This window comes from Mesoplodon densirostris, chromosome 16, assembly GCF_025265405.1.
Source record: "Mesoplodon densirostris isolate mMesDen1 chromosome 16, mMesDen1 primary haplotype, whole genome shotgun sequence".
Classification (NCBI taxonomy): domain Eukaryota; kingdom Metazoa; phylum Chordata; class Mammalia; order Artiodactyla; family Ziphiidae; genus Mesoplodon; species Mesoplodon densirostris.
In genome coordinates this window covers 25,155,169-25,176,078 of record NC_082676.1, presented here as the reverse complement: position 1 = coordinate 25,176,078, position 20,910 = coordinate 25,155,169, and the positions used below count along the sequence as shown (strand labels likewise).

Sequence of the window (20,910 nt, the reverse complement as noted above, 5' to 3'; positions counted from 1 at the left end):
AGCAGTGGATCTCGGTCTGTTTTGACTATTGGTGTCATGATTGGTTGAGAGGTGGTTCCTGTGTCGTTTGCTGCTAATAGTAGTTGAAGTGCCAAAGTTTTTAAATTATTTATAGCAGAGTCATAGCATACATTCATGTAACCTAATGCAACGTCAGCTATATGCATGGAGGAAACAAAGGCTGAAAATTAACTGGGCAGGACACATTGATGAGCATCCAAGCCCGAGAAAGCATGGGGAGGGTCTATTGATCCTCTAGTTTTCAGCCCTTCACGCCCGTCAGACCGCAGGCCATCAACAAGGGTTTCTCCTGACACCATATACTTTTAAAAGTTAGACTAAACGAGCCCTTCTTTTTCTCACTCAGATGCATTTGCACTCAAATAGTAGAAGTGGAGTTTCAATGCCAGATACAGCCAAGGGCATGCCAAGCATGATGCTGTGGACTCATGGTTGGGAAAGCTGATCTGAGAGGCAGGATTGGCCTCAATCTCCATCTCCTTATGTTCTCCTGTGTACTCAACTCCCACTCAGCTCTGGAGGAAGAAATACTAAAGAGAGCCCCAACGGCAACCCACTACCTTCTGTCAAAACGTCATGCCTTGAGTAGAGCAACCTTCACTTAAACACTCGCCATTTGTCTCACACAAGTGCCTGGCCCAGGACTCAGACCAACCTGAGGTGGAGTCCAGGCAGCACCACTTACCGTGTGATCTTAGGTCAGGCCATTTGGCCTCTGTGAATCTCTCTGCTAATTAATATCAGGTAATAGCCAGAGGCTGAGAATACAGAAACAAGCCACAAGTATGAATGTTCAGTCAAGTAGGGTTGTTTCAGGGATCTGTGCAGCTCAAGGATTAAAACTGAGGTCTCATCCTAGTGTTCAAGGGCTCTCCTTCCTGTCTCCCAGGCCACCTTTCTAGCCCTCTACCTCTAGCTCCCCCTATATTAAGCTCCCTGCCCCCTAACTCACTCCTGCTTAAGTTGTTCTGCTGCCCAAAATGTTCTTGCCTTCAATTCCTATTAAAAATCTTTAGTTCTTTCAAAATCCATTTCAAGGGACTTCCTTTGTGGTCCAGTGGTAAAGAATCCGCCTTCCAATGCAGGGGATGCAAGTTCAATCCCTGATCAGGAAAGTAAGATCCCACATGCCACGGGGCAACTAAGCCCACGTGCCGCAACTACTGAGCTCGTGTGCCTCAACTAGAGAGCCCACATGCTGCAAACCACAGAGCCCATGCGCTCTGGACCCCGCGCACCACAGCTAGATAGAGAAAACCTGTGTACCACAAGTGGAGAGAAGCCCGAGCGATGCAACTGGAGAGAAGCCCACGTGCTGCAATGGAAGATCCCAAATGCTGCAAATAAGACCTGACGCAGCCAAAAACATAAAAAGAAAATAAATAAAATATTAAAAAACAAAACAACAAAATCCAATTCAAGCATCACCTTTTCCCTCCTGCCTTTCAGTGCTGCCAGGCACTGAACTCTAAAGCTGAGCAGAGAAAGGGAAGTGCCAAGAGATGGCAAAGCTGTTTGTATGCCTGCCTTCTCCTTCTAGCTTGAGATTCCCAGCAGGCTGGGATTAGGTCTCAAACATCCCAGCATCCCCATCAGGCCTTCCATGAGTGGATGACCCTTAGAATAGTCTCTAGTTACCCTTCCCAGGTGGGTTCTTGTTTTTCTCTCACTTCCAAGACCAGAACAGGGGTTCAGTAAATGACAATTTAGACAAATAGAGCACCCCATTTCCCACTCACCTTCCTGTGATTTGAATCATGATGAGGCCAGTTGTAACTGTGGACTTTAGGAAAGATGCTTAACTTCTATAAGTCTCCACTCTCATCCATAAAATTAGGATAATAATATTACTAAGCTTGTTGTGAGAATAATGAAACTACAAAGCACCTAGCACTCAGTAGGTGCTCAATAAACAACACTCCCCGCCCAAGGAGCAATGGATCAAGCCAAAGTGGAAATGGGGAGAAAACGAAATTATAAATTGAAATAGAAAAAAATAAGGTAGAGGAAATAAATACAAACAGAGATTACAATAAATATAAATAGGTTAATCTCACCTGTTAAATAACTCTTAGGTTGGGTAAAAAACAGGCTGTTTACAAAAGACACACCTGAAGACACAAGAGTTCTCTCTTCATTTTACCCAGTCTTCCAAGCCCAAGGGTGTGCCTGCAGCCCTTGTCCCCCCACACTGCAACACAGCACACTATTACAGCACATCAGACTATTACCCCTTGGCTTACACCACACATTGTTGGCAGTGGATTATCTACAAAATAAAGGCTCAAAATTCTTTTAGGCACCAAAATTTTTATTAACCACCTTCTTGCTCTCTTTTAACATTATAAACCAAATTAATCTCTTTTTGACCCAGAGTTGTGATGAGAACATCAAGTTACAATGCACTTTTACGTTTCTCTGGCCCCTCTCAACCTCTGGCTGTCACTTCTCTCGTCCTTTCTTGGCTATCCCTTAACAATATATTCCAACCCCTGTAAAATAGGGACTAAAAGTACCAACCTCATCGTTCTGAGGTTTAAGAGAATGCCAAGCACTAAGCTGGGCTCTCAGGAGCATTCAAACTCCAACAGTTCCTCCACACCCTTTGACATAGCTCCTCCTCATCTGTCATGGGCTGTGGAACCAATGAACCTGTAAACCAAGAACATGGGTATAAAGTCCATAGGCCAAGTGAGGGCCTGGATGGTAAAGTGCATGGGCTTTGTGAACACCACTGCCAACTTCCAGCCTAAGGAAGGACTGACTGAGTGAGCAGTTCCAAAACCCCTGAGCTCATGGCTCCCTGTGGGTAACTCCCATGTACCTCTATCATGACCAGGGCTTGAGGAGGGACTTCTCAATTCCCCCTGCCACACTTGGAACAGTATGAAGGATGCAGCAGAGGCCAAAGACTGAGTGACTAGCCCCAGGGAGGTGATGGGGAACATTATCAAACCAATCTCAAAGGTGGTGCCATTTGCTCTTGGGGAGGAGAGGTGGGGCCCAGGCAAGGACAGCAGCTGGAAGGCAAAGGGCAGGCCTGGTTCTCAATAGCGGTAGTGATCAGGTTTGAAGGGGCCATCACAGGACATGCCCAAGTACTGCGCCTGCTTCTCAGTCAGCTTGGTCAGCTTCACATTCAGCTTGCCCAGGTGGGCTTCAGCGACTGCTTCATCCAGCTGGGGAGAAACACAGAAAAAGCTGGAATCAGTGCCATGCTCTGGGATCCCTTACCTGCATCCAGCTGCCAAAAGAGGCAGAAACTGTTCTGTTGTGACATCTGCGGAGCGTTAAGCATATTACTTCATTCTATCCTCACAGCCAGCCTCCAGTGTGGCTTTTGGCTACTCAGCTCCCCTGCTGCAAGGGGGAACCAAGCTACATCCTCCCCTCCAAGCAGCCCTAATGGGACAATCAACTACATCTCCTTCCTTACCCTCCACCAACCTAAGCAGCTAACCAAAATGCTTCTCTGGAATTTATCTATGGACAGGACATATTTTCATGACAGGGGCTTTCAGGATTCCTAAACAGGGAGGCTATCAGTCTCTGCTCACCAGGGGCAAGTGTATTTGACAAGTGAAGTGAATGTAGGGGGAAAAAAGAGCCAAGAGACAGAGAAAGAGCTCTGATGCCAATGGATCCCTGGATCCAGTGTCTGAATCTTAGACTCCTCCATTACAGAACCAACAGAGTTCCTTTTTAGATTACACTGGTTGTGTTTGTTTCAAAATACATCCTTAGAACTGGTGGTATAGTGGTGAGCATAGCTGCCTTCCAAAATATACGTCCTTAAAATCTTTGTCTATAAATTCATAAAACTCCTTCCTACAAGAGGTGGAGCCTAATTCCTCATCCCTTGAGTGACTCAATTCTAATGAATAGAATAAAGCAGAAGTGATGGTGTGTGACTTGGAGACTGGGTCCTAAAAGGCACTTCAGCCTCCTCCTTTGCTCTCCCCCTGAATCTGGGGGAGGCCAGCTGCCATCTCATGAGGAAACTTAAGCAGCCCTATGGAGATACTCATGTGGCAAGGAACCACCTGCCAACAGTGATGTGAAGTGGATCTTCCAGCTCCAGTCAAGCCTTCAGATGACTGCAGCCCTGGCTGACATCTCGACTACAACCTCATGAATTAAGCTGCTCTCAAACTCTCAACCCACAGAAACTGAAATAATAAATGTTTATTGTTTTAAGCCAGTAAGTTTTGGATTTAAATTGCTATACAGTAACAGATAACTAATACACCAGTTTGAATAGGGTTTCTATCTACCACTTGCCACCGAAAGGATCCTGATTAATAAAAAAATTGCCATCTCCTTTCACAGATGTGGAAATCAAGGCTCAGAAAGGTGGAATGAGGGCTTCCCTGGTGGCGCAGTGGTTGAGAGTCTGCCTGCCGATGCAGGGGACACGGGTTCGTGCCCCAGTCCGGGAAGATCCCACATGCCGCAGAGCGGCTAGGCCCGTGAGCCATGGCCGCTGAGCCTGCACGTCCGGAGCCTGTGCTCCACAATGGGAGAGGCCACAAGAGTGAGAGGCCCATGTACCGCAAAACAAACAAACAAACAAACAAACAAAAAAAGAAAGGTGGAATGACTTGCCCAAGGTCACAAAGCTAGTTAATGACAGAGCTAGGATTTGAATCCAGGGTCCACCTGGCTCCAAAGTCCCATAACTTGTCTCAAGTTATGGTCTCCAAGGCAGCTTTGAAGAGACAGAACAGAAACCAAGGAGGACAGAGGCTGGGGTTAGATAAGGCCTATTTCTAAGTCTAACCAGTGCTGAAATGCATAAAGGGGGCCTGAGAAGAAGGGCAAGTGGCTGTACTTAGAGAAGGATCAACCCTAAGCGGGGCTCTCACTTTCTCAGCATCCAGCTCCGGGTGGAGCCTCTTCCTACCCCCAAGTCCCATCCCATAATGGCACAATAGCCTTTAACCACAGCCCAGCCCAGACAGCTTTACATTCCCAAGCAGTTTCACACTCACGGTCTCATTAGAGGCTCACAAACACCCTTAAAAAGGAGGCCAGGGTTTATTCTTCTATTTAACAAATGAAGAAACTGGGGAGAGGCAGGCAAAGGCAGGAGCAGAGCCCAGCCCTAAGTCCTAAGGCCATGTCAGCTCTGGAGGCAGAATGAAGGTCTCCAGTGCCCAGAGGACACAACGAATGCTCCCTTCTCTTGGCCTGGCCTAGCCGAGAACACCCTTCCTTCTCCCTGCTCCCTGTACCCAGGAGGACATAACGGTTAACAACTTGGACAGGCAGGGGTGGGACGTACTCTTGGCCCAATACTTGGCAGCTGTGGAGGCAAGTCACCCTCTGAAGCTTAGTTTCATCATCTGTAGGCTGGGTCTCTCAGAGCTGGTACAGAGATCAGTGATAGTCAAGAGCGCTTGGTGCAAGTACCTTAAGAAATGGTGGCTGCTCTCTCTGTCACTGTTAACCAAGGTACGTAATCCCTCTCCCACATCTCGCATGTGAGATGTAGAGCCTGTCCCCAACCCGTATCTTGGCAGTGATGAAGGAAGAAGATAGGATGGGGCCAGGTGCTGGGGTAGGAGGTGAGCTCTTTGCCTTCTCACTTCCAACCCCAGCCTCATTTTAAAGGCCTGCCCAATCTCTCACTATATTCACAGTCGTATTTCCTCCAGCTGAGATCAGATGAGGGGTCGAATGAGACTTTTTTAACCGCACAACCAGCATGGGGACCTGGCAGGCTGCCCAGGACAGGACAGCCCCTTGAGGCCCTTACAGGTAAAACACCTGGTCAGGCAAGACAGTGCCTGAGGAAGACTAGGGGGAAAGGAGTTGGCTGGCTCGGGGGCAGACAACCCAGCCTCTTCCTACTTCTCATCAGTTGGCAGACCAGCTTTTCAAAGGGTGGGAAGAGTGGTATGAAGACTCCACCACAGCCTCTCCAGCAGCCAAGGGCTGGAAGCAAGAGCTACTCTTACCATTTAGCTGAGAGGGAAACTGAGGCCCAGTCAGGCAAAGTAGCAAAGCCAAGTTCACCCATGACACTGGCAAAAAAAAAAAAAGCCAGGACTAAAACATAGTGTTCTGACCTGTGGGAGAGGGCAGTTGCAGGGGGTGTTAGGACAAGCACTGGATTTGACATCAGATGACCTCATTGTCATGGTTAATCTGACCACACACTCACAACACGTCAGGTGCCATGCTCAGTGTGTTAGTGGCATCATCCCATTCCAAGGCCACAATCACGCAGCCTGTAGGCTACATTCGGCTTACAAACACGTCCAAGTTAACCAACCTGGTTATATTTAAAAATTGATATCTAGCTTCCTTTGAAACGGCAGGAGCCCTGGTCCAGTGGGTCCAGGTTGATGACAGGCAGCCAACCTCTTCAACTGGGGCACGTGCTCTTTGGTCAGTTCCCACCCAGCCCATTTACCTGTCCAAGCCCTCTGGGCATGTGGGTTTGTGACCTGTGATCTAAGGAAATCCTCACAATCCTTAAGCAGGTACTATCACCTTCGTTTTACAGATAAGGAAATGGAGGCACAGTTACACAGCCTCCAAGGGTAAGAGTGAGATTCAAACCTGGGTGTGTCTCACTCCAAAGCCCATGCTCCTCTCACCACCCAGCCCTGCCACTCTGGGAGTTATTCCCTGCTTTGGGCCCCAATTTCCTCCTCTGTTAAATGGAGAGAATGATTTCTGCCCTGCGGAGGACCCTGTGAAGATCTTCAAGAGAGTAGAGAGGCGAGTACTGTATGAACTCTGGCAAGGCCTGCATGGAGAGCCCAGGGCTGGACACATGACCCTTGGCCAGGGGTGGAGGTAGGAACCCACCTTCTTGGGCAGGAAGTGGACCCCGATGGGATACTTGTCTGGGTGGGTCCACAGCTCAATCTGCGCCAGCACCTGGTTGGTGAAGGAGTTGCTCATCACGAAGCTGGGGTGGCCCATGGCGCAGCCCAGGTTGACCAGCCGGCCCTCGGCCAGAATGATGATGCGGCGCCCGTTCTTCAACAAGTAGCGGTCCACCTACAAGTGGGCAGCACAGCGGTAAGGGCTAGTGGGCACAGCTCCCAGTGTCCACCCCTATCCTCATCCTACCCTCCTGTCCAGCAGGCCTCCCGACCTCCAGCAGGGCCCACAAAGGGCCTGGACTGCCCCAGAACAACCTCCAGCACAGGGCCTGGCACACACAATTAATAAGAGCCAGTGTTTGTTATGCAACCCTGAGCGGCAGACCTCATAGGTCTGCTGTGAGAATTTAAAGAGCTGACATGTACAAGGCACTTAGTTTAAGTACTACGTATTAGCTAATGTTATTATTATTGGCACATGCCCTGGGCTAAGAACATACATATAACCATATATACATACATATATACACAATATATATATATATAATTATCACATTTAATCCTACTAACAACCCTGTAAATTAAGTACTGCTATTATCCCCATTCCACAGATAAAGAAACTGAAGTTTAAAGGGTTCAGTTCTTTGTCCAGAGCCACACATTACAAAGTGGCTGCAACATGAGCCTGGACAGTCTGAGGACAGATCTCACGTTCTCAATCACCATGCCTAGTAACAAGTTGAACGCAGTGGTACTCAACCTTGGCTGCACATCAGAACCATCTTGGGACCTTTAAAAATGGGGATGCCTTGGCCTCACTCCAAGATTCCAATCTAAGCAGCCCTGAAACCTGTCCCTCTTCCGCCCATCCCACTGCCCAGGTTGCCAGAGCATCATCTGACTTCCTTGACGGCCAGCCCAGGAGCACGCCCCCCTCGGCGCTCCATCCACCAAGCCTGCTGGCAGGGCTGGGGCTTCTCACCTGGGGCTTGATGTTCACCTTCTCCACGGCGTTCTCGTTCAGCCACTTGACGTCAATCTCCACGTCAAAGTGTCCGATGTTACACACAATGGCGTCATCTTTCATCTGTTCAAAGTGCCTGTGGAGGAGCCCCAGCCTGTGACAGACTGTCAGGGACCAAGAGCAGCCGCAAGCCTGCCCCCTCCTTCACTCCCTGGGGCCCCCCGCCTGGCGCCTACCGGCCGAGGATGATGTCGATACAGCCCGTGGTGGTGACAAAGATGTTGCCCTCCTGACAGGCCTCATCCATGATGGTCACCTCATAGCCTGTGTAGAGACAGTGTCTGTGCGTCATCCAGGGTGGCCTTGCCCCGCCTCTGGCCCCAGTGGCTGACAACCAACCTTCACCCTATCATACCCTCCATGGCAGCCTGAAGCGCATTGATGGGGTCGATCTCTGTGATGATGACACGGGCCCCGAAGCCCCTCAGGGCCTGGGCACAGCCCTTGCCCACGTCGCCATAGCCCGCTACCACCGCCACCTTGCCCGCAATCATCACGTCCGTGGCCCGCTTGATGCCATCTATGAGGGACTCCCGGCAGCCATAGAGGTTGTCAAACTTGCTCTGAAAGGAGAGGGGGCAAGGCGGCTATGGGGGCAGGCGAGGCCCTGGGGCCTCAGACCCACTCTCAACATCGCAGCCTGGTGGGCCTTGGGCTGATCACCTCCTGGGACTTCTCCCCACCAGCTAATGTGCTCATGTGCCCCTTGCCCTGCTCAGTCCCACGACTCTCCCTGGCCTTTCTCTGCCAGTCCAGAAGGCTTCCTGCAGATCAACTATGAGAGATTGTCCGGTCAAAGAATCTGCTTCACGTTAAACCTCTTGATGCCCAGCTCTGAGGCTCACTGCACAGTTCTTTGCCTCTAACGCCTTCAATGCTTTGCCTTACTACCCTAAGGCGACAACCCCTTTCCCCCGTCAAATAAGGGCTAAGCCCCTAGCCTGCAGCCTTCCCAGGGGACTTTCTGCAGGGCCTACTCCTGAGCTGCTCTGGGAACCAACAGCTGGAGCCATCACTGCCCCACAGGCTCACCTTGGTGACAGAGTCGTTGACGTTGATGGCAGGCACCTTCAGAATCCCGTTGGCCATCATCTTGTACAGGTTGTGGACCCCCGTTGTGGTCTCTTCGGAGATGCCTCGGATGCCTGAACAAGAGAGGAGGGGATGAATTTCAGGCCAGGAAGGAGTAGCCCAAGGGACAGGGTGGCCTCTGAGATGAAACTCCAAGAGCCTCAGAGAGCCCACAGCTGAACTCACCCAAATTCCTCATCTTTGCCTCCTAAAGCCGCTCCTCCATCTGGGTTCCTATCTCTGTAACGGACACCACAGTCCACCTAATCACCTAGGCCAGCGTGAGGGAGGAGCCACTACCATCACCAGGCCTAATGATTCTACCTCCCAACAACCCCCGAACTCTACACTTGCACTGTCACTGCCCTAGTCCCAGCCACAACTCATCCTCTACACAGCAGCCATTTTTAACACGTACATTTGCAGGGAAGTCTTTTCAGTACCATCCAACTACTTCCCTTTACTCTCAGGATCAAGCCAGACTCTTTTCTCAATCTATTCTATTAAGTCTTTACACATCTGACCTTCACTAAAGCTCCAGCCACAACCTGCAATTCTCCCCAGTGAAGGAAGCTGCCATGCTGGCTAACTTTCTGTTTCATGAATGGTCTATCCTTTCCTGCCTCAGGGCCTTTGCACTCACTACACTACCCCACTTTCCTCCCCACCTGCTTTTAACAAAGCTGACGCCTTCCCAGCTGTTCTCAGCCCTGGCCCTGGCTTGCCCTTGGGCCAGCCAGGCCTCCCCTAGGCACCCAGCCCCGAGGCCAGGCCCCAGCACGCCTACAGGAGCCTGCAGTTCTCCCATCTTCCACAGAATCTGCTGCTCGAGGCACTGGGGGTCCTGCCAGGCCTGCTGCTTTCAGGTGGGCAAGCAGGCCCCGTTTAAACCACTAGCACCCAGTCCACCCACCCGTCCTACTCACCTGACAGGAGCTGTGGGTACTTGGTGTGGATGAGGTTGGTGAGGTCACCACCATCGTCCAGAATCATGTTGAGGGGCCCGTCCTTGAAGTACAGCGTCTGCTCAATGCACCACAGATATTCCTCGTCCGTTTCACCCTTCCAGGCATACACTGGAGAGTGAGTGGCACATCAGGGCCTGGCCCTCCCCACTGGCACTTGTTCCAGGGACCCACCTGGATAGAGCCAATACTATCTCCTTCCTAATTCCCATCGCCTGCCACCTCTAGCACCTCTGAGGACTCAGCAATGGTAAGAACACAACTTGGAGCCAGAGAAATCTGAGTGCAAGTCCTGGTTCTGCACTCACCAGCTGTGTGACTTTGGGAAAATCACTTCACCTCTCTGAGCCTCAGTTTCCTCATCTATAATAGTATGGATTATGAGACAGAGGCCAAGCACAGACACACACCCCCGCCAATATATAGGTATCTGGAAATAATTATTTCCTTTCCTACCTCTTCTGTCTGGGCCCCCAACCCAGTGACCAGGGCTCCTACCCACATGCCTACTGCTAGGATGGAGGTGCACAGGGGCAGGAAGCCACACTCAGGTGGACCCAAGCGAGACAAGATCCAAGATTCATTATGCACTGAAAGGACTTGATGGGCCAGCAGTCTCTGTGGTAGGTTATCCTAGGCAGTCTGGCCAAAAACTACTAACAGCAGCTACCATGTATGGAGCACTTTCTCTGTGCCAGACATTACTCTAACTGCTTCATGCCCCATCTCATTTTTCCTCACAGAAACCCTGTGAGGCAGCCATTACCATCATCATCACTTACAGATGCCCAGAGAGGGGCTAAGATGTGCCCAGATCACTCAGCATGGCATTCCTGAGCAGGCATCAGAACCCAGGGCTCCTGGGAATTCGAGGGCAGACCAGTGGTTAGGACTCTGCGCTTTCACTGCTAGGGGCCCAGGTTTGATCCCTGGTCAGGGAATTAAGATCACGCAAGCCGCATGGCACAGCCAAAAAAAAAGAACCCAGGGCTCCTGACTGCCAGCCCAGGCCCCTCCCATCATATGGGACAACTGAGACACAGGTGTGGGGCTCCCATGAACCTCCTGTGAGCAAAGGATACCTGCCAAAGCAGGGCCAGCTTCCCCTCCCCCAAACTGGGGCAGACAATGGTATTAAAAACAAAACCTTTCCCAGAAAAGGGCTATGGAGCCCAAACTAGGCTGAGGAGTTGGGGACAGGCCGATCCAGCCTTGGTCAGTCTCTGGAGAGGTCCTCCCCCACTCTTTACCCTCCACCTGTGGCTGGTTAGAAGGAACTGTCAATGTCCTACTTCATCATCATCAGAGCTAACCAACCACTGCCCTCCTCAAGCCCAGGCATACTTGTGCCTATTTCCCCAGCAGCTTGTGAGAAAGTCTTTCCTCTTTGGTCCTGGTATTTCCCCAGCACCCTAGACCATCAGATACTATGCAATGGACCTCTGGGACTGTTTTTCTGCCCAGTATCCCTCCCTGATTCTTTCGGAAACAGACCCACATCATTCCTTTAAAGAATTTCCCCTCTTCAACATCATGTGGTTCCCAATCATTAGATCCCACCCTTCCTGATCACATGACTTGAACTGGGCAAGTAAGTGCCTTCAATAGGATTTTAGATGACAGTTGGACAAAACAGTTCTTTCCAATGGGTCACTAGGCTAGGATTCTGTGGCCATGACTCCTCTCCTCTACCGCAGGGAAGTCTGTAGCAGTACAAGTCAGTGAAGCAAACAGGGAAAAGCAGAGCCACTTCATGCATTCCTGCATCCCCCAGCAGCAAGCTGGCCTCACCTGGAATGCCAGCCTTGGCAATGGCAGCTGCGGCATGGTCCTGGGTGGAGAAGATATTGCAGCTGGACCACCGCACCTGAAAGAGCCAGCAAAACAGGGCTGGTCACAGACAGTTCAGAAGACCAAGGTCACTGGACAGGGATAAGGAAACGCCCTGGAGCTAGGGCCGAGAGGCTCGGGATCTACATCCAGCCAGCTCTGCAACCTCAGGCTGGGTTGCAAATGGCAACCAGTGGATGGGAGCCAGAGCACTGACAAGACCCAACTTATGTTAAAACATGGCTCTGCTGCGTGGAAGGGAAAAGGCTCCACACAGAAGCAAGAAGACAAGGGCAGAAGCTGTTGTTAGACTTCAGACAAGAAATGCACCTCTAGCAGTGGAGGTGATGATGCGTGTACTTTGAGGGCTGAGCTGACAGGATTTGCTGCAGGGTTCGTTGTTGGAGTAACAGAGCAAGAGGAGTCAGGGACGACCCCAGGTTCTGAACTGAGAGGGCCTGTAAGGCTGAAGTCTGCATCTGCCTACATGGGGAAGCCTCCAAGAAGAGAAGGAAATCATGTGTTCCTTTGGACACGTTGAGACTGAGAGGTCAATCAGACCTCCAGGTGGAGGTGATACATCAGCTGCTGGGTATACAGGTCTGGAGTTCCAGGGAGAAGTCCAGGCTAGTACATATAACTGGGAGTCATCACCATATAGACAGTATTTAAAGCCATAAAATCAGATTGCCAAGAGTGTGAGTGTAGAAAAGAAAGAAGAGGTGCAAGGACTGAAACCTGGTGTGTTCTGTAGCTGGCTTTTGCTGCTCTGCCCTGCCCCCTGCTTTGGGAAACATCTTGCCCTCAGAGAAGTTGGAAGAGCTGCAATCATTGGTACACATAACCCAGGCTGAACCAATCAGAGCGCGCCATCCTTCCAGCAGCCATGATTGGCCAAGGGCAGGCACATGACCCCAGGAAGGCCTAGTAGGACGCCAGGCTTGAGTTTTTCCTATCAGAGCTCCCCAGTCAGGAGAATGTGAGGTGAGGGCAGTCAGACGCCGTCCTCCCAGCGAGAGAAAATCTGCAGAGCAGTCACGACAAATGGAGGTGGGGGGCACTGTGACAAGGCTGTAGCTGGACCCCCTGCTGGGCCTGAGGGGGCACAAGACTGGATTTCCCCACTGCACAAGAACTGCTGCTGCGGGCCTCACCTCAGCACCCAAGGCAACGAGGGTCTCAATGAGGACAGCTGTCTCCACGGTCATGTGCAGGCAGCCGGCAATGCGGGCGCCCTTCAGTGGTTTGGAGGCCGAGTACATCTCCCGCATGTGCATCAGGCCCGGCATCTCATTCTCTGCGAGGTCCAGGGCCTTGCGCCCCCAGGCGGCCAGGCCGATGTCAGCTGTAGGGGCAGGATGGATGGGAGTTCGTGAGCCACCTCATCCCACGAACCACAAAGCACCGCCACTCAGCCCTCATCCACTTGAGGACTCGAAGCACTAGACTGGGTAATCTGGTCACTGAACTCTCTCGCTCATGCAACAGGGATTTATGGAGCCAGGGCAGTCACAAAAGAAAGACATGGTTCCTGCCAGTAACCACAGCTTACTTACAGCCTTGTGGGAGAACACATTTAATCAAAGGAGCACACAGGACCACGAATATTACAACACAGGTAAGCGCCCCCTTGAAAAACAGCTATCAGCCTATATATACCTCCTGCTACCCTTTCTGCTGCCACCTACCAACGTCCTCATTCCCTAAAGATTTTAGCTCCTGGGTCTCCACATTCCTAGTCAACACTCTTGGTGACTTCAGCACTCATAAATGATATAATCTAACACCTTGGACTCAGCACAGCTCCTTGATCTCCTTGAAGATATAAAAATGCTTCTCCAGTCCTAATGTTTCTCTCCACATTGAGGGAACTCATCTGTGTAACTAACACTCTGGGCCTCTCTCTGCCCCAGGGAAGGTGGAGTGACTTGTCTAACTAGTAAATTTAGGAGGAATAAACGGCATGCGCAGTTCAGGTCTCCCTTCTTTTGCAAGCAAGCAGCAGCCAACCTACCTGCAGGAAGTGTGTTCTTCCACATGGAGACCTACTCAGGGCCGCCCTGCCTGTAACTGGTGGGTTAACTGCTGAATTTTGGGGTTCAGTTAGCATGATCATTGGGACTTTGACACTAATCTACATTCTCTGGCTTTGATGTTATTAGTCAGCCCTTGGTCTCTACAGCGGATTGGTTCCCGGAACGCCTGTGGACACCAAAATTCTCGGACACTCAAGTCCCTTATATAAAATGGCATAGTACAATGAATACTACTCCTCTCCCTTATAATCTCACCCTCCTTCCCCTGCCACACTAGCCCATTCTCAAGGTCAGTCCCTAGGGCAGTGTTTGCAAACTTCCCTGATAAGGGTCATCTGGCATGCTTACAAATCTCCCCTGGGGAATCAAATTCAGTAGGTCTAGGATGGGGCCTGGAACTCCCATGATTTTTATCTTTAGGGGAGCTTAGATCCTGCCAATCACCCAAACGGGGTGGTGGGTGGGAGGGAAAGGACTATAGAGAATTTAGTAAGAAATAATAAAACCAACTAAGTCACTCTGCTTCCTACTGTACATCTAAACAACTTCACAGATGAAATATACCCCCCCACGGGAGGGACTACTCCCAGTGTGCCTCAGCACACACCCACTCCACCCCTGCCCACGTTGGCAGGCCATCACCCATGATACTCTCCCTTGGAAATCTTGATTTCAAGCAACTGACTCTGGCCATGTCCCATCTTTCCAAAACTCTCTGTCTAGAGCCCAAACTCCAATAAAGCTGCAACGGGTCAGGTCAGAACCTTTAATCCGTTTATCCTACCGATTATCACTGTCCCTCACTGCACTCTTCATGTTCTCAACATCTTCCACAATTTAGATTCCACTGTCCCTTCTACCCTCTTGTTCTCTGAGAACTCCTCAGCAAAACTCCCACCCTGGTTAAACCCAGCCCTCCACTGCACCCAAGTCATTGAGCCCAGCAGGAGGAAAATGATGACCACACCAAGAGTTTCATTTATTAAGACCACAAATCTCAAGGGACACTCCAGCAATCCTATTACATCTTAGTAAATTTACCACCTTTTCCACTCCAAACTTCTAACGTTTCCTCATCAACTGATGACCTCACTTCACAACTCATCGAGAAGGATTCAGAACTATGCCACTCTTCCTCCAGGGAATCCACTAGCCCTCCTCACATGTAGTTACAGACCAGGCATTCCTTTGTTACAACAGACAGCGCTGTCTCTGCTCTGTGGGGCCTGATCCTGTATCGTTTTACCTCCTTGATGACTTCAATACTCCACTAAAACTGCTCTTCTCAAGGTCTCTGTAAGGCCTAATCCCCATAACTAATGGTCAATTAGTTTCTCCCTGCAGCACAAATAGCACTGAGAACTCTCTCCTTCTGAAACCCTTTCTTGGCTTGGCTTCTATGCCTGTCTTTCTGTGGCTTCCCTATCACCTTCCTGGCTCCTCTTCCTGTTACAGACTCTAAAGTTTGGAAGCCCTCAGGGCTTCATCATCTCCCTCTTCTCTCCTATCAGATGAGCTCATCCCATTTTATGGCTTGAAATACCTTTTCTATGGAAATGTCTCCCACACATTCATCTCCAGCCCAATCTTCTCCGCTGAACTTGAGACTCATATAATCCAACTGCCTATTCAGCATCTCAATTTGGATGCCCAACTGGATTATGTGTCAAGATTGAGCCCTTGTGACTCCTTAACCTCACCCCCCAACTTGTCACTCCCCAAATCTTCCCATTTTAGGAAATGAAACCACCATTCGACCAGCTGCTCCAGCCAGAAACTTACCATTTCTTGATTTCTCTTTCTCCCTTGCACCCCCTTTCAACCCATCAGCACACTGTTGTTTCAACATCCCAAATACAAGCAATCCAACAGCATCTCACCACCGTGGATCACTGAAGCCACCTCCTCATTGGTCTCCCTGCTCCCACGTACTATTCTCCCCACAGGAGTCAGAGAAACAAACTTTTCAATTTTAAAATATATCACCTCCATTCTTCTGCTCAAGTAAAGAACAAGCCAACATCCAATGGCTTCCCCTTAACCATGAATAAAATCCGAACTCATCACAGGGCTTTAGAGTCCTACCCAGGTGACTGCCCGCCCTTCTCCCCCATCTCTCCACCCTCTTGTCCCCGTCTCTAGTTGCTTAACCACTCGAACCTCCGGGTGAGCTAAACTCATTCCCACCTCAGGGCTTTAACCAAGCAACTCTCTTACCCTGGAAGGCTCCTCCCTGAGCACCTGATACAGTACCTGGCACACAGCAGGGGCTCAACAAAAACCTGGAAACAGGAAAGAACTTGGTATATGGTTGCTGGAGGAACAGAGTGTGCCAGGGTTACTCTAGTAGAGGGAGTTAAGATGATGAATCAGGACTTTATTCCTATAGAGTTTTAAGGGGAGTATCATGCCCAGACCTGTCTTCCGAAAAGCCCTCTTTGGTTGCTGCACGTATCTGTGGAGCAAGAGACCCGGGGAGACCTGTGAGGAGGGAGACCAGGACTGGGGTGGTGGCCACAGAGACAGAGAATTGGGCAGATCTCCTCACTTATAAAACGGAGACAATACTACTGTATTATCCGTATGCATGTCTGTCCCACCCTCATCCTTGAGTCACCCTTGTATCTCTAGTGCCCAGCTGGGCCTGGCACAGAGAAGGGGTCCACAAATGTTTACCAACCACACCTGTTGTTAGGACTGAATGAGAGAAGGTCCACGAAAGGGGCTGGCACGAGACAGGGTTAGCAAACAAGAAACAAATCTGAACCTAGTCCAACTCCCAGCATTTACCCAAGAGGAAACGCTCAGAGAAGGGTTTGCCCCAGGTTCCACAGCCAGTCAATGGCAGAGGCAGGACTGGTGGCCAGGGAGGGCTAGAGCCAGAGGCTCCTGGGAGGGGCACAGCAGTAGTGGACAATGGTTCCTGTCCTATCCTAAGCTTCACCCCCTCTGCCACCACCTGTCCCTCTAGCCAAAAAGAACTCTTTCACTGCTCTCAGGACAGCTGTGTCAGCCCTGGTGTTTTCGTGGGTCCCTCAACTCCAAGGGCACAGGAGGGTCTGGCATTCTAAGCTCTGGGGGTTTTGGTGCCCAGGAGAGCTGAGGACTTGCAGAGGTTGCAGTAACACCTGTCCCAGGACAAGCTAAGAGGCATAATAGCAAAACCCTCTCTGAGTCTCAGTTTCTTCATCTCTAAAGTGGGAATAATGATCCCTAACCTTCTATGAGCCCTGAGGATTAAAGAAGATGCCATATGGGCAAGGTCGGGCACACTGTGCCCTCCCTGATGGAGGTGTCCTTCCTCCAACCCTACCTAGCCAAGCTCCTCCACTTCCAAATGCAGCCTTATCTGCTGCCACACAACCCAAAGCCCTCAACCCTAACCCATCCAACTCTCCACAGTGTAACATGTCCCCATTCCAGTTCTGCCACTGGACCTTGACTTAATCTTTCTGGGCTTCAGTTTCATCCACACAATAGGGACAATAACCTTCTCTGGCCTGCTACTTGATAAACTACTACTGACAGCTTGTTATTTTCCACAGTCTTTGCAAGTCACTTCCTGTTAGGGCTTCAGTTTCTTCCTCTGTATCATGAGATAAAGTCCACCTCTAAAGATCATTCTGTAAACAAATGTAAATCCCCAGATACATAGCAAGTGCTCCATGAATGATGCTTTTCTCCAGGTTGAATAGTGTCTTGAATTTACTTTAAAAATTGCTATCCAGGCTGAACTGGTTTTTGCTGAAAGGTCATTAGGGTTATTCCAAATGTGTTCACTTACATACAGTGGTGAAAAGGTGGGCACAGCCTGGGTTCATATCCTGCTCCACCACCTCCCAGCTGTAAAAATGTGGGCAAGTTACCTTTTTTCCTGGGTTTCAGTAAACCCATCATAAAATGAGAAAGTAATAGTCCCTACCCTAAAAACCCATTAGAATAAAATGAATTAATCTATAATAAACGTAGAAGGCAATGCCCATTCCATAGTAAACGCCCAATAAACATTAACTATCAGTGTATCAGCTTCAATCCATAGAAGAGCAGGAAGAATTTTTCTAACCACTCCAAAATTTCTTCGAGATTCTCTGTATGACTGTACCTTCTGGCCAGGTGGGTGACCCCAAGAGGTTGAGTAACAAGCCCAAAGTCCCTGGTAAGTGGACTAGCCCGGCCTCGGGCTCAGTCTCCAGGCCTCTCCCCACGTGCCCTTCGGGGCCCCGGGGCCCTCGCCTTCCCTGTAGGAGGCCCAGAGAGGGTGGGCACTTGCCCGGGACCACCAAGTTAGCCAAGGAGCCGGTCCAGGCCCAGGAGGCAGGATCCAGGCCCCCTAATGTAGGTCCCGGCAGGTGCCACTGGTCCCAGGCCGTGGCCAGGTGCGCGCTGCCCGCCTGCTCCAGGCGGCTCTGGCGGAACACGCCGCCAGTTCGCCGCTCCGCGGGCCTCGCTGCTACACCGGCCTCGCGGGGCACGCCGGGACGCATAGTCCGCGGCCGCCTCCGAAGACCCGCTCGCGGCGGCGGGAGAACTCCAACCCCCAGACGGCCTCGCGCGGCCAAGACCGCGCCGTGCCGGCGATTCAAGGGGGTCCTTCAGAACGCCCCGGGTCGGCTCCGCGGCAGCCGCCCCAACAGGCCCCCAGCGGAGGCGGGGCAGACGCGGCAGACTGCACATCCTGGAACTCACCGACTTTGTAAGGCAGCTTGTCCGACATGCCGGCGGCGTTTCCGCACGGAGTGATGGATACGAGCGAAGGGTGCCGAGCCGCGAGCTGGGTACAGGAGCGGGGCAGGCGGCGCCGGGTAGGGACCTGCGCGTGGCGCCGGCGCCTTTAAATATCTTCCCCTAGCTTGCATATTCATGAGTCCCGCTGGAGCGGAGCCATAGGGGCGGGGCAAACGCACGGGGGCGGGGCCGGAGTGGACTTTGGTCGCTGCTGAGCGCAGTTTTTTTCTCATGCGGTCCTTCCACCTCCCGCCCTGGGCAGCGAAGGGAGATGGGGATAGGCCTGAGAACTAACTCGAGGCCGTTCTTTCTTTCATTCGTTCAACCAGTAACGCCAATGTCAAAACCGGGTGAAACTGAAATTCCAACCAGTTCACTTCCCCGAACCTCAGTTTCTTCTTCAATAAAGTGGGCAGAATGATACCTACCATACAGATTCTAAATTGCAATATGTCAAGTTCCTAGCACATCCTAGACCTTCCACCCTCCTCCCACTATCCTGAGTTTAGTTAAATTTGTATGCGTGTTTATACTTTTACTACATATGTATAAATCATTAAATGCTTCATAGAATTCTTTCTGTGTTTAAAACCTTCATATAAATGGTACCATACTGTACTTATCCTTCTGCAGTTTGCTTTTTTCTGTTAAGAGTCATGCATAGACTTTGAATGTATTCATTTTTGCTGCTGTATAGAATTTCATTGTCTACATCCCACTATTAATTTATCTGTTCTCCTGTTTGCTGACTAGTCTGACATTATTGCATACATGGAAGAATGAACATTGTCTCTTAGTGCCCATGAGTAGGTGTCTCTGGGCCGTAAGTGTACTTAAGGGTGAAGTTTCTGAGCTGAAGGCACGTTTTTAACTTTCCTAGGTATTGCCAAATTGTTTTCCAAAATAGTTTATCCTCTCACCAGCAGTGTCTGAGAGGGCTTGTTGTTCCACATCCCTGTCACCACTTGTCAGACTGACATAAATTTTTGTTAAACTGATGGGTGTGCAAATCTCCTTGTGGTTTTAATCGGCCACCTGAAGACTCTTTAACATCTCTTTAGGAACCCTCTGCCCTAGCATCCACCCAGCTGCTATCTCCTTCCTCTCCTTCTCATACTTTTTCAGAGTTGACCCATTCTGTGTCTGTGCTTTCTCACCACCCACTCAGTCCTCAGCTGTGTGATCTCCACCCCCAGGTCTCTGCTGAAACTGCTCCAGCCAAGGTCAGCAGGGAACCTGGCTGAATCCAAAGGATGTGCCTCAGCCTGCATCCCAACTCACCTCACTGCTGCACACAATGTGCCCTTGGCCTCCACTTTCCTGACTCTCCTCCCACTCTCCACAGGGTAACTTCTCTGGCCTAAGCACCTTTCTATCCTTCACTAGCGACTTCAAGTGTTGATGTTCCTTTTTTCTCTTACTCCGCTCCACCTTCCAGGCCCATCTCACCCACACTTACGGCTATTGTGACCACTTATATCCAGATAACCCCAGTGTTCATGGAATAAAACACTACCTTACCCCAGACACTGCCTGTTTCACTTCTCAATTAATGCCCCTTCTCCCTGGAGTTACCACTACAGTGATTAATGTTTAATGCCTTTATCGTTCCCTTGCTTTTTAAAAATGGATGTTACTACCTCTATGACTCTCCTAAATAATACATTGTTTAGTTTTGACTGTGTTTTGCCCTTGTATAAATGAAATCATACTGTATATATTCTTCTGCAAGTTGCTATCTCTTTCAACATTGCTTTTGAGAGTCATTCATGTATATACTGTAGCTATGGTTCATTTATTTTCATTTCTGTTTAATCCACTTATTTATTCATTCTATTGTTGATGGACATTGGGTTATTTCAGGGGTTTTTTGTTTTTTGTTTTTTATTTATTTTTGGCTGCATTGGGTCTTCATTGCTGCATGTGGGCTTTCTCTAGTTGCGGCGAGTGGGGGCTACTCTTTGTTGTGGTGTGTGGACTTCTCATCGTGGTTGCTTTTTCTGTTGCGGAGCACAGGTTCTAGGTGCGTAGGCTTTAGTAGTTGCTGCACGCAGGCTCAGTAGTTGCGGCATGCAGGCCCTGGAATGCGCAGGCTCAGTAGTTGTGGCACACGGGCTTAGTTGCTCTGCGGCATGTGGGGTCTTCCCGGACCAGGGATTGAACCCGTGTCCCCTGCATTGGCAGGTGAATTCTTGACCACCGTGCCAGCAGGGAAGTCCCTGTTTCAGTTTTTTGCTACTACAAAGAATACTGCTCTAACATTCTTATGTGTGTGTGTAGATCAATACAGATATAGATATAGATAGATATGGATATAGAATTTGGGAGTTGAATTACTTGAACAGATATGCTCATGTCCAACTTAACTAGGTAATATGAAACTGTTTCCTAAAGTGGTT

General features: G+C 50.1%; 1 protein-coding gene across 2 annotated transcripts; it reads right to left on the bottom strand.

Annotated features, from left to right (window-relative positions):
• Positions 1 to 2,311: 2,311 nt before the first annotated feature.
• AHCY (adenosylhomocysteinase) lies at positions 2,312 to 18,611 on the bottom strand. 2 transcript variants are annotated; one of them, XM_060078455.1, is made up of 10 exons: positions 18,473 to 18,611; positions 12,905 to 13,095; positions 11,712 to 11,787; positions 9,882 to 10,031; positions 8,917 to 9,029; positions 8,240 to 8,447; positions 8,061 to 8,148; positions 7,843 to 7,960; positions 6,841 to 7,035; positions 2,312 to 3,200 (listed from the first exon to the last, which is right to left on the bottom strand). In XM_060078455.1, exons 1-10 carry the CDS (start codon positions 18,498 to 18,500, stop codon positions 3,069 to 3,071), a joined length of 1,299 nt encoding a protein of 432 aa, XP_059934438.1. In that variant the 5' UTR covers positions 18,501 to 18,611; the 3' UTR covers positions 2,312 to 3,068. The 2 variants fall into 2 exon arrangements, with proteins under 2 accessions (XP_059934438.1, XP_059934439.1); XM_060078456.1 differs by lacking the exon at positions 18,473 to 18,611 and adding an exon at positions 17,889 to 18,172.
• Between the last annotated feature and the right edge of the window lie 2,299 nt (positions 18,612 to 20,910).

What these genes read in the sequence shown, in the direction of transcription:
- AHCY (XM_060078455.1), bottom strand. Translation starts at nt 18,500, where the DNA reads ATGTCGGACAAGCTGCCTTACAAAGTCG. An exon ending in TCGTTGCCTTGGGTGCTGAG is followed by an intron (nt 11,788 to 12,904) that starts GTGAGGCCCGCA and finishes TGGCTCTTTCAG; the next exon opens with GTGCGGTGGTCCAGCTGCAA. An exon ending in AGGTGAACATCAAGCCCCAG is followed by an intron (nt 7,036 to 7,842) that starts GTGAGAAGCCCC and finishes GCCCACTTGTAG; the next exon opens with GTGGACCGCTACTTGTTGAA.